General features: G+C 41.6%; 1 protein-coding gene across 1 annotated transcript in view; it reads left to right on the top strand.

Annotated features, from left to right (window-relative positions):
• MYO1E (myosin IE) overlaps nucleotides 1-13,789 on the top strand; it is a 203,152-nt gene that overhangs the window by 82,829 nt on the left and 106,534 nt on the right. The window contains exons 3-4 of the mRNA XM_037054008.1: nucleotides 6,175-6,264; nucleotides 9,065-9,159. Coding sequence (XP_036909903.1) covers nucleotides 6,175-6,264; nucleotides 9,065-9,159 — 185 coding nt within the window. The remainder of the gene's footprint in view (nucleotides 1-6,174; nucleotides 6,265-9,064; nucleotides 9,160-13,789) is intronic.

Below are 13,789 nucleotides of genomic sequence, written 5' to 3'. Positions count from 1 at the left end.
TAAGTGAAAAAGTGAGCGCAGTAAGTACACAATCAGCCTTAGTTATTTATTATTATGATACATTAGGCAGGTGTGCAAGTCCCTCCCCTATTTCTGTATTTCTGAATTACATTTCAAAGATTCAATTGTAAAGATGCTTATTGGAAATTCAAAAGCATTTTATCCTGGAAACTTTTAAATAGAGGATTGGTTTATTGACAATACCATAAAAGGCTATTCCCCTGCATGTAGTTGAACAAATTATTTATTGGAATGTTCATAGAATGCAGGCTCAGCTTATTACATTATTTACATAGAAACATGGGTTTTGATAAGCTGGGTAAGAAAAGAAAAGTGACGTCAGCGGGTATCAGCAGCCAACCTAGACATACTCATTTCTTCCCACAAAGATCATTAACCCCCAAAACACGGGAGATTCCTTGAGGATAAGGACTGTGTCTGGTATGTCTTCTTTTAAAAACCAAAATGTAAAAAACCCTTTAAAGCAATATATTTTTATTTAACATGATTTGTAAAATCAGTCAAGCACCAAGTGGAACACTAAAATCCCCTAAAATCCCACCATATATGAGTAGGATTAGTTCCCATATACGCTCTTGCTGTATATTTTTCAATTTATCCACATATAGACATGCATATATGTGTGCTTTCTTGTTAATTTTAACAAAAATGGCATTCTCTTGCATCATGCATTTTAGTTTCCTGCATAATTCTTGGCACAGTGCGTTGTATTACGCATTCATTGAAATTTGTTGACTATTGAAACTTGCTTTTTATATTCAGATGGTAGAATTTTTAAATGACTCACAAAGAGGGGGCTGATTATGAGCCTCTGAATTAATGCCTTTGAATCAATGACTGACTAATCGTGTGCTCTACCAAGGAAATGAGTTAGTTGACCACTAATGACTTCGTGTTTCAGAAATCCCTGCCCACTCAGTAAAGGAGAAACTCAGCATCAATGCGCTATCCGTCAATAGCACACAGCAGCTTTCAGCTCTAAGGAAGCCTGATGGGTCTGTTGGATGTTTATGGAATAATACCAAGGGTGGAGCTGCAAATCTTCTCCTCTGATAAGTGATAAAAGCCCTTTAAAAAAAATCAGTTTAATGCGTTATTTCACATAAGAAGGGGTTTTCCTCCCCTATCAATCCTAAGCCTAGTAAGTAAGGCAGGGAGAGATTTGACTTCACATTAATTTATAAAATTGCTCATTTCACCTCTTCTACATCTAATACCAGCACATTGTCTTGTACTGAAGGTCAGCCTTTGGATCAATTGTTAATGCATTCAAGCTGATGCACATTCCTCTGCCCTACATTAGAAGAACATCTACTTAGAAAAAGCTAATGTCGTTTACCAATAAAAATGCATAGTTTTTCAGCTATTTATCCTAAGACAAGGTTTAATTTGCCATCCATTTTTCCTGAATGTTGCCACACTCCTTATAATGCATGGTACTGGAAAATATATGAGGAAAACATTGCACTGTTTGCTCTTCTGCCTGGCGAGACATCTTTCGAGCCACTTGGCTGACGAAGTAGTTCTTGTGTGAAAGCACGCTGTGCCCATTTGGTCCAGCCCTCTCCAAACTTGTTTTCACTCAAAGACCACACTGAAGAGCATTTGGCAACTTCAGCCCTTGGATGAGGGGTTGAGACTTTCGTGCCAGACCAACTGGAGCTGAAGGCAGTGCAGTTGTTCCCTGTGAGGTTTGTCCCTTGGCAGTCAGTTTGCTGAGGGGCTGTGGCGAAGTGAAGGCTGGTCTGGTGGCTGGAGCCACGGGCTCAAGTTCCAGCTTGACCGTTCTCCACAGGTCTTCAGGCGAGTCCCGTTGGCTCCCTGCCCCACCTCCGTGATAAAAACAGGGAAGCTGATTAGGTCAGTGTGGGTGGTTTGGGGGGGACTCATTAGTTAATTGAAAATTTTCTTTAAGTTAAATTTTTATCTTTGTCTATTAAGACCGTTCAAAACAAACTTGCCAACCCTGGCCAGTTAGCTCAGCCGGTTAGAGCATCAATATGATACACCACGGCTGGGGTTCAATTCCTGGTCAGGGCACATACAGGAATCAACCAGTGAATGCATAAGTAAGTGGAACAACAAATTGATGTTTCTCTCTCACAAAGCAATAAAATTTTTTTATATAAAGAAGCTGTACTGCCACACATTTCCTAAAAGAAAGAATATTTTAACACCCCCCAAATAGGTAGGAAATCATTTAAGACTAAAGGACAGCCTTTTTCATTGCCCAGAATAAGGTTTATGAAAAGTGCCATGGGGCATTGTTTCTCTTTTTGTCATTCTTGCTGCAGTCAGTGGTAACTCAAAGAGTCACAGCAAGCATTTGGGAACCGAGATGTGTTGGGTCCCTTTCTGTCTTGCAAATTCTGTTAAATAAGATGGCATTTATCTTTTTTTTTTTCTGGGCTTTTCTGTTTTGTTTTGTATCATAGCCTTGTAGCTCCATCCATTTTCAAAATTAACCTTGGGCCACACCTTCATAGCCAAAGATTATGTGGGAAGAGACAATGCTGGGAAGAGCTTTTTCCAGGGACACACCTGAATTATGTAGCAGGAGTAGGAGTGAGGTCTTTGAGCTCTGGAGCTGTGACCCGGCCCAGTGGGAGGCCTTTGCTCTCAGGAAAGTAGCTGTCTGCTCTGCAGACCCAGCCCTGTGGAAAAAAAGGCGGGCAGTGAGAGGAACAGTCTCTCACTAACTAAATATATGTTTGTTTCCTTTAAATCTAAATTAAACTCTCTTGTCTCAGTTCTTCCGTTTCAAAGCAAACTTTTTCTTCCAGGAATCCTCCCAAATAACATGGCCCTTGAGAGCCCAATGGGGAGATTCAGGGAACAGCTGCAGTTTCCCCTCCTTTACCCACAGTCCTTGGTTCAGGACTGGCTTGGGTTGTCTGCAAGAAGGTTTTCTCGGACTGTCCCCTTCCCGGGCCCTCACCAGAATGTATGCAGACTAGTGATTGAAAGTCAGGACTTCACAAACTTTCACGTAGCAAATTATTAATAGTGAAAAAAAAAAAGCTGCCTCCCGTAAGAGCTCTTAGGCGATCGGATCCGTATTCACTTGGTAACCAAGGGCCTGGCGGATAGGAAGGGGTTGCTGAGGAGGTGGTTCCTTGGGTGTTTGTCTGCAGGCAGCTCTTTCTTTGTGTGCAGCGGCGGTGGTTTGTCCAGGACAGGTGGCGGTCACAGCACCACCTTTCCAGCTAAGGGAACGGCTCCCTCCTCCATGGAAACATACCACCCACATTTGTTTTTACCTCGAGATAAGTGCAGGCAGACATCCTCTTGTTCTGAAATGGGGGTAGTCATAGCAGGGCACTATTTCTTGAAAATTTGGTTTACCATGAAAATTACTGTATTTGTTTGGCATGAGAACCAGAGTGAGGGCCAAACTTTATTTACTTATTCAGTTTTGATTTGGTCCCTATAGTGTGGTCAGGATACTGGGAGAAAAAATCAACCAAGGGAGACAGAGGTTTGAATACTCAAAGAATCACAGAATCTAATTTACAAAGGACCATGGAGCTCTCTAATCAAACACCCCTCAGTCCTGCATGGCATCCTTGTGCTGCCAGTTTAGGATTGGCAGTAAAACACAGGACTCCTGGCTAAGTTTTAATTTCAGATAGATAACAAGTAATTTTTTAGTACAAGTGTGTCCTAGATATTTGGGGGGGCATACTTACATGGGATATACATGCATAAATTATTTATTGTTTATCTGAACTTCAAATTTGACTGGGCCTTTTTTAAAAAATATTTCATTCATTCATTTTTAGAGGGAGAGGAAGGGGAGGAGAAAGGAAGGGAAAGAAATGTCCGTGTGTGGTTGCCGATCACCTTGATTGCCCCTACTGGGGACCTGGCCCACAACCCAGGCATGTTCCCTGACTGGAATCCAACTGGCAACTCTTTGGTTCTCAGGTTGGGGCTCAGTCTTCTGAGTGACACCAGCCGGGACTGGGCATTTTTAATTTTATTTGCTAAATCTGGTAGCTGTACCAATAACAATAATAGCAATGTAACCTGCTAATCTCAGAAAAAACAATATAGCTTGTTGACTAAGAGTATGGACTCTTACCCTGGCCGGGTTGCTTAGTTGGTTGGAGCGTCGTCCTTAAACCAAAAATTGCGAGTTCGAGTCCTGGTCAGGGCACATACCTAGGTTGTGGGCTCAATCCCTGGTTGGAACGCGTACTAGAGGCAACCGATCAATGTCCCATCGATGTCTCTTCCTCTCTCTCGAGTCAATAAACATACCCTCAGCTGCCGTTTAAATGTAAAGAGTGTGGACTCTCGAACCAGCTGCTTGGGTTTGAATCGTGGCTCTGCCCCTTTAGCAAGTTTTAAAGTCTGTCTGTGCCTCAGTTTCTTCCCAGTGAAACAGGGTTAAAACAGCAACAGGATTGTGGTGAGGAGCTTGGATTGGTGCTACGTAGACAGTATGTGTTTGATCAGGGTTATTGTCAACACGCAGTCTACAGCATTATAGACATTTCATAATAAATTTGGCTGTGCTAACTTTCGCCTCCCCCCAAAAGTAGGCCGTTAATCTATTGGTGGCCTCATCTAACTTTGCCACTTGGAATGTATTTGCTCTCGTTCCCTCTTCTGTGACTGGTGACTTTCAGTCACAATTCACTGTCTCACTCACATGTGCCCGTAGTGCCGTGGACTGCCCCCGTACCAACCCCCGGTGCATCAGATAGGGTCTGGGAACAAGCCCGTCTTCTCTACCGTCATTGTAGCCTCAACCCTTTCAAGTCTGAGGTCCTTCTGGTCAGTGGAAAAGGCAGCAACACCAACCGAATCATTCCACATTCTCGCCTTTGTGAACAAACATTAATTTTTAAATACTATGTGATTTATCCAGCACTTGACTCATTTGTGTTTAGTGATAGCACCAAAGCTGCATCTCAGGGATGCTGACATGGGACAAAATGTGCATCTTAAAGGATGTGAATGAAGGAAATATCGTCTGTTACACGCCAGACACTGTGCTGAGTGTCTTATACTGTTTATTTCATTGAATTCTTATAAAACCCTGTCAAGTAGGCCCTATTTCATGCCATCGCCCATCAACCACAGCTCTCAGATACGACTTACCCAAGGTCAGAGAGACCTGAACTTGGGGAGTGTGGCAGTCCGGCCCGATTCAGTGCACTGCTCTGTTTGACACGTGGTCCTGACGTGTGAATGTGTCCTTGGGGGAGGAAATCCCATAGCACTACATCTTCAGTTGCAAATTTTCTAAACATTTTGGTATTTATTATCAAGTAGAAGAAAACAATTCTGAATATGTGTGTTGTTTATATTTTTTTATCATTTTCTTTGGTTTTTGTGATTTTTCCTCCATGAAGACGGAGTTTTTTCCATTGTGTCTATTTTGTTCACTGCTGCATCCCCAGCACCTAGACCAGTCCTTGGCATGTTATAGACGCCCAGTTCAAACTAGTTGATTGTTGAATGAATACGTGGAAATACTTTATGGTGTAATGATACTTGATTTATTGGGGCATGTTTAAGTGCCGTGTAAAACAGTGAAGACCTAGTATAAACATGTTCTCTTCTGAGAGGCCTTCCTGGGCTCCTCATGCGAAAAGACACCTTCCCCTACGCCTGACCTGTATGGGTTTGTCATTTTCTGCTCTGAATAATATAGGCACAACTCAGTTCCCTAAGCTTCAGAAGAGCAGGGCTGTTAAATTCATCTTGTATCTCGCTATTTGTTGAATGAGTAAATGAATGCAGTTAGTATACCTGAGATAAGAAAGCTCCAAGGCATAAATAATATCATTTGAGAAGAATAATAACTGCTCTTCACTCCCTGGTCATCTCTGGTTTGTTCCCCACCACTCCCCGCCCCAGCTGTACATGTCACCAGCCTTAAAGAATAAGCTTCAATTCCTTTAAAACAGTGATTTCTTTTTGTAGCACCTTGGTAATGAAGTCCATTACTCTTCCTGGAGGGGAATGAAATCTGAGCTAGTGGGTAGTTGTCTTTGTCTTTATTTGCAATCTTTTAGAAACAAGTACGTGAGATTTTCGCCGGACAATCATTATGAATTTTTGATAACATCTGGTTACTTAATTTTAAAAAATGTGTAGCTATGAAGGTTAACAATGGACCTTAACTGCATATAAATTCAGACATATATCGGATCTGTATTAATCTCCGTCAACCCTTTTAAGCAGATGCCATATTTTGGAGATAAGGAAATTGAAATGTACCAAGGAGCGGTAAGTTATGTGCCACACAAATTACTGTAGTGTTTTTGAAAAGCTTCTTTGGTGCATGGGTAGTATTTCTTGATATTGGCAATACACTTGCATTTCCTTACTATGAATTATTACTAGGGAAGCTTAAGTAGGTGTCAGTGTTGATTTTTAATGATGTGGTGCCCTTTCAAGTGCAGCTCAGAAAAGCATAGGACTATTTAACATTGGACCATTATATACAAAATTAGTTAAAAAGGATATAAGTCCCACAGCTTGGGGGATCTTCCCCTATCCACACATGCCAAAAAAATTCTACGGACTGAAACATCAGTAATGGGTAAAAAATACACCAGGCGATGGAAATCACTCTGTCTGAATCAGAACCTTACTTAAGCTGTGGCTATGCCTGGAACATGAAAAAGAAGTCTTTTATTATTTCATTTATTAATGTGACCCTGGTCCCTAGTGCAGACCCAGCTCCATAGCCATTTCAGTTGTGTGGTAAAAACAGAGACTAATCCTAATTAATGCTTCATTACGTAGTTCATCACTTCCCCAGGCCTCTCCATCTCTGCATCTTTTTCCCTTCGCTCTTTTCTTTGCAGCAGAAGCACAAGAGCGTTGATTAATCCTGACCCCTGGAAAACAAACAAAAGAGAGCCCACACAAATTCATCAGTTGAAGTGGAAAGGCAATTTACGCAGAGCAAGAGCCCACCCCATTGTTGCCACATGAATGGTGCTGGTCGCTAGGGCCGAAGGAGGCTGCCACGCGAAAGACCTTTGATAATGCTGCCTTTATGGGAGCCCAGCACAAGGGGAACACTGTCAGCAGAGCCTGGGCCCTGCCCTGGCCCCGAGCGGTGGGCCCCCGGGCAGCAGGCATGGGGCTGGCTTGGCATTCTCAATGACGGCCCAGGCAGGGTGGATGCAGTGCTGTGTGTTCGTGGGGTATCTTTCCAGTTCTATGAAAAGCATTGCTACATGAATCCCTTTCAGTCCATTTATATTTTGAAGAGTTTTCTTTAAAGAAATGCCCTAGAATTTTTAAAATATGTATTTATTTTTAACTCCTCATGGTAACAGTGCCAGGTGCTATGTTACACTTGTGACAATAATAAAACAGCTCTGGGTGCTGGTTGTGTATTATTCTCCACCCCCATTTCACAGATGAGGAAACTGAGGCTTAGAGAGGTAAAGTACTCAAATCTACTAAGTGATGGAGCTGAACTCGGGTACCTGTGAATTTCAGGGGCTTCAGGGAAGAGGAGAATCAGGTAAAGGAAATACCTATTCTGTAATTCTCATGTAGCTGAGAGGTTCTGTGAGACCATAGATTGGAAGTCAACTTAAAAGATAATCAAAGGTCAAGTATAACTAATTAATCAGCTTTAAAGCCTTATTGGGTAGTGACTTGCCCACACCTTTTCCTCTATATCCACAGCTTTCTCTCTATTTCATTTCCTTCTGTTTTCTATCCTCTTTTCTTTTTTGTAGTCTATTTCCCTGTCTGCAAGGAGATGTTAAAAATAATCCTACACAAGCAATGTAGGCTTGAAGGTCATTTTAAAACTACATGCTGAGGCCCATCCATGTATCCCCTCTGACTGTAAGGTGAAGGCGGGGGTGTATTCTTGTTTCCGATTGGAGTTATTTTGTCTCCATGTCCCTGGAATAGCCTCCAGCCTTCACTGGGCAGTTCCCCTTGTGAGCCTCCTGCTCACAACCTGAGGGGCAGTGTGAACACTGGATACACCAATTCTTAACACGTGTGCAGGCATCCAGACAACCTCTTTCACCCACTCTTGTCGCCCAGTCCTGATCTGTCAGAGACTACAACCAATGCCAATTCTGGGCCAGTCCCCTTTTTCTACAATACAGGTACATCGTAGTAAAGTAAGGCCCAAGGTTGGATTAGTAAATGATGCTGTACCTTTGCATAATACTCTACCTTTTCAAATTGCTTCCCCGTCCATCATCCCAGTTCCTCTGTGATGTTTGTAGCCTGGGCTTTATTATCTTCTCACTCTGGATCTGGCTTTGTTTTCACTTTCTTTTTATGTTAGGTAGCCTTAGATATAAGGAATGTTCTTTCTCCAGCTTTACACCACACGAAGTATTTTTCTCTTTAGCATTTTTCTTTTGAGGTGAGTGGTGGAGGTAGCTACCAAGAAATTGGGGAAATCGGGTCTGAAGTTGTTCCAACACAGCGAATTAACATTTATTGATAGCTGAGACAACCCATGAAACTAAAATGCAGGAGAATATCTCAATGTGGCAGGAGTTTTTTTTTTTTCCTGCTGAGAGGAAACAAACTGAGCAAACCAGTTTATCACTTGCAAGAACCACGCCTCTTGCCCTCTTCTTATGGGACATTTTTAGTTTTTCTCCTCATTCATTGTTATGTCCAACTTATCTCTTATAACAAAATTGCGTAGGAATTTGGGATTCCAACCAAGTCAGACCCGGATCCTTAGTGGGCCTGTTGCCCGAGCATCCTTAGAAACGTTTGGCGGTGGAGTGCCGCCTGCACAGGTGTGCTGGGGTGGACCAGCGTGTGTGGGCATATCGGAAGGCCTGGGTCATGCCTGAAGGCTGAATCACACGAACACCTACAGAAGAGTCCTTCCAGATTCCATCTGTGTTTTGTTAGGTGTAACTGCTCATGACCTCGATACGTTTATGAATTCTCGTGTTATGTAACCCACAAGATATAATTATAGACATTGGGACTATACAGCGGTATAGGCCAAGGCCAAGAAAAGAAATTTAATGTGTTGCCCTACCTGACCATGGTTTTGTGTTTTGTCCTGCTTTTCTAGGCACAGTATGAAAACCCCCCGCACATCTATGCTCTCGCAGATAACATGTACAGAAACATGATCATTGACAGGGAGAACCAGTGTGTCATCATCAGGTATGGGAAAGAGCCTTAATTGTGTACAGAGGATGTGAGCTCATGCTGCAGCTCGAGATTCTATCGAGAAGCGGGCCTTTTGCAATCGCTGCTGACCCATCTGAGTCACAGTCATGCTGTCTGCTTTGTCTGGTTTCTGTTAGAATTCCAAATCATAAAATCTTTCGAGCTTCCACAGGGTTGCTGTTTGTACCCTGTTGCCTGAGGTGTTAAGGCTTAGAGCACGTTGTGCTGGCCAGGTCTTTTACTGATCACCCTCGGGCCCCCAAACTACAAATGATAAAACACCGCCCCTCCCATGTGAACTTACTGTGGCTTTATTCTAATGTGAAGGCCCTTTATGTGGAAGGTTCACTATTCTGTCAGCTAGAGTCCTTTTGTCCAGGTCCCCTTTGTTCTTTCCCTGATCATTTAATTCAGGTTTGAACTTTCTGGTGTCCTTTGTCATTTGCTTTTAATTTTCTGTGGGCCTCAGTGGTAAATGCCAGCATTCGATGTCTGTAGCGACATTTCAAAATCCTTTTAACCAGACCCAGCTCGGCGTCTTCGCTGGGTTTAAGTGCTTTTACAGTTTGGTTTACTATTGTGAACATGTCAAATGAAGAAAACGTAAGCATCCATATTCCCTTCTCTTAGAACCTCACAGTTGTTAACGTGTGGTCATATTTGCATTCATCTTTTTTAGTTCTTTAAATTTTTATCTGAAGCACTTTTGAAAAATGTTTTATTAGGGATATTTATAGACATATACAAAATCAAAAGGAGTGTTATGATACGCCCCTGTATGCCTATCATCCATCTTATACGTTCATTAATATGTGGCCCATCCTGTTTTACCTAATTCTTCCTCCCTGCTTCCGCTTGGTCATTTAAAGCAGATCCTACGTAGCAAGTCATTTCATTGGCCAACAGTTTATTATGGACCGCTAAAAGAGCATTGATATCACGTCTAGAAAATGAGTACTTTTTAAACATCATCTATATTATCGGTCTATTCCATGACAATTTTGTAAAATGTGTGTGTGATTTTTCTTTTTTTAAATTGACTTTATTGACATGACTTTGGTTAATAAAATTATATAGGTTTTAGGTGTACAGTTCTATCATATATCATCTAGTAATTTTTTATAGTTGGTTTGTTTTTATTTGGATTCCAAACCAGGCTTATACGTTGCCCTGGGTTGCCGTGTCTCCTGAGTCTCCTTTTTTTGTTTTCGTGGCATTTATTTGTTAAACAATAAGGTCTTTTGTCCTGCAGAATTTTCTGCAGCCTGGGATGAGCTGATTGCATACCATGGCATTATACTGTAAATCAATCTTTATATTTAAAAGCTTGATTTAAAAGGTACAGATTCAGTCCTTTGGCAAAAATGCTTCTTCAGTGATGCTGTGAACTTGAGGCTTTTACTGGTAAATAACGCCTGCTGGTCTGTTTTTGTGTCATGTCCAGATTGCCAGTGGGTCTGTCCATTGGCAATTATAAACTCTCATTTCACAGTCATTCTTTAACTAATGGTTGAAAAGTAACTATTTTCTAATTCTATTTTTCTTCTATGTTTATTAGATGGAATTCTTTTATTAGGTTAGCTTAAAATACTATCTGTATGAAAGAACTACATAAAATGTTTGATTTGTTGTTTTGACCAGTTTTCAAAGCAATGAGTTGATACTAGCAACCTCCCAAGGTAATGTTTTCATTTTCAGTATCATACCAAAATAGTGGATTTTAAGTATGTTATCTGTTTAACTATATTGCAATTTTCTTTTGGGCTCAAAAAGTCCTAACTGTGACCAGTGAGAGCTCTTTGTATTGGCTCCTCTGTCCCTTTGATAGGACCCTGGTAATCTTTGGTCGTTTTGTTGTTTGAGATGTTCCTGACTCATCTTGTCTATTTTCTACCAAGCCCTGGAATCAGCCATTTCACCAAAAAGCTCCAGTTCGTTTGGATGGGAAATGATACTGAAAAACCACCAACCTAGTCAGTGATATTAGTTCTTTTCATAAAACAAAGGAATATGAATTTTTAAAGGAAAAAATGGCCCTGGCTGGTGTAGTTCAGTGGACTGAGTGCAGGCCTGCAAACCAAAAGGTCGCTGGATCCATTCCCAGTCAGGGCACATGCCTGGGTTGCAGGCCAGGTCCCCAGTAGAGGGTGTGCTAGAGGCAACCACACATGATGTTTCTCCCCATCTCTTTCTCCCTCCCTTCCCTAAAAATAAATAAAAAATATTTATAAAAAAGAAAAAAGTGGAACACAAGTTTATACTGATAATTTTCAGTTAATTTTAAGATTATAGGATTTTTACTTTATTTATTTTTATATTTGTATCTTATTTCTCTTAGTGCTGAAAGTTTTGGTTCCTGAAGACAATATCACAGTTACTTGCTTTATACTGTGTGTGTATACTTGTAAATATAAATATAAAAATAGAAGTAAATATGTATCTGTATACCTTAAGTAAACACATAAATATATATAATGGGATAAAGCAAATCTGTAATTTTGGTAATGATTTAAAATAACAGTACCAGTGTTATTAGTAGCAATACTGAATTAATTCTGAAATTTCCTTTTTTGTTCTGTAAGATGTACAATCAAAATATTGGGTTTTCTGTGGCATTAACATTCCAGCTTGACCTACAGTTAGGTTTATTTATTTCATTTTAGATTTTAGGGGTTTAACATTTTTAAATTGAATTTTGTTTTATAATTGTATGAAATATCTACATGGTTCCAAATTCAAAACCATAAAGCAAAGAATGCTGACATATTTCAAGGTGAATAGAGACTCCATGATATTTTACCTAGACTAAATATTTCCGTACACATCTCTGCAAAATAACCCTTTTTCCCTTAGCCCCAGGACCCATACCACAACTAAGTACTTAATAAAAATTTGATACCATCTAAACATAGCAATCTGTGTTCAAATGTCTCTAATTGTTGCAAACACGTCCTTTCCTGCTGGCTTATGTGAATCGGGTTTCCTCCCACGGTTGCCCTGGTACCGCCGTGGCGTTTTTATGTTTTACAATGACACTGACATGGTAAAGACACCAACCCAGTTTTCCTATGGACACCCTTTAAATTTAGCTCACTGCTTCCTCGGGATCTCATTACACAAATTCCCTCAACGGGGTTTTCTGTAAATTAGAAGTTAGATCCAAATACTATATACATGCAAGTGAAGCTCCTTTGGAAAGAAGTACTTGGGGAATGATGAGTCGGGTTGCTTAACAGGAAATGCTTCTGTTTGACCCCCAAGTGAGGTCCCTGGCCAATAAAGGGATGGGAGGGGGCAACATTTTCTTAACTGGAATCAGCGAGAGTACAGGATGAGTTCTCTGTTTCAGTCCCTGGCCTTCTTCTTCCTCGGAACATCGAGTGAGATGAGAAAGAAGGGAAAGAATGGTCTTGCTGCATGAGCTTCACAGTCTGGAAGCTGCCTCTGTCCTGCCCAGCCCACATCTCTGCCACTCTCGGGGCCCCCGAATGTGGCCCTGCAAGATACCTGTGCAGTGAAGCAGGACCTGTGCCCATGTGTGGGATCCTTCACTGACTACCTGGAGTCAGGCCACACGTCACAAGTTAAGAGCACAGTCCTTCACAAGACTGTCCTCACTTCAGACACTGGGGGTGGGCGTCCCCAGACCACCCTCAGTTCTGATGCTACCTACAAATTCAGGGGTTCCCACCACCCTCTCAGTTTTGATAATTTGCTAGAATCACTCACAGAATTCATGAAAGCACTGTACTCTTGACTAGCATTTTATCATAACCGAGGAATACCAATCAGAAACAAAAAAATGTGGAGACGTATGGTGCAAGGTCTGGGAGGGGTCCAAATGTGAAGCTTCTGATTGTCCTCTCCCCCTGAAATCATGCAAGGTATTAATTCCTTCCAGTTATGGCAATAGTATTGCCAACCAGGGGAGTTCACTCGAGTCTTTGGTGCCTACAGTTTTAATTTGGGCTCAGTCACTGCATGGCTGACCTTTAGTCTCCAGTTCCTCCAGGGGGTCAGAAATTATATGGTGCTTTCTAAGGCCTCTATCATAATTCATATTGTTAGACTACCTCAAAGCCCCCAGCAAATAGAGAGATTCCTATCAGGCAGGACATTCTAGAGCTCTAGAGATTACCGCTTTAGTAGCCCACTGCAAAAGCCAGATCTCTCTTTCTGTTAATTCTTTATTACCTAAAATCTGTGGCTGTCTGCTTTGAGAAAGTAGATTTGCTACCTCTAGCAAGCCTTGGTTCATTCTAACAACTCTGTGACCCTGGGTGGCAAACAACATTTGTCTGAGCCTTGATTTCTTTTTTTTTTTAAAGATTTTATTTATTTATCTTTAGAGGGGAAGGGAAGGAGAGAAGGAGAGAAATATCAATGTACGGTTGCCTCTCGTGAGTCCCCTGCTGGGAACTGGCCTGCAACTCAGGCATGTGCCCTGACTGGGAATTGAACCGCGATTGTGTGGTTCGCAGGCCTGCGCTCAATCCACTGAGCTACACCAGCCAGGGCTGAGCCTTGATTTCTTCACTGGCCAGTTAACTGATTGACCAGATGACCTCTGAGGTTCTTTCCTGGATTTGGAGCTCTTTTCTTCCAAACAATGTCAGAGGGAAGG

This window comes from Sturnira hondurensis, unplaced genomic scaffold, assembly GCF_014824575.4.
Source record: "Sturnira hondurensis isolate 20B ecotype Veracruz unplaced genomic scaffold, ASM1482457v3 Scaffold0008196, whole genome shotgun sequence".
NCBI classification, from domain to species: Eukaryota; Metazoa; Chordata; class Mammalia; order Chiroptera; family Phyllostomidae; genus Sturnira; species Sturnira hondurensis.
Note: the sequence above shows the minus strand (reverse complement) of the source record. Positions and strands in the feature narration are given on the sequence as shown.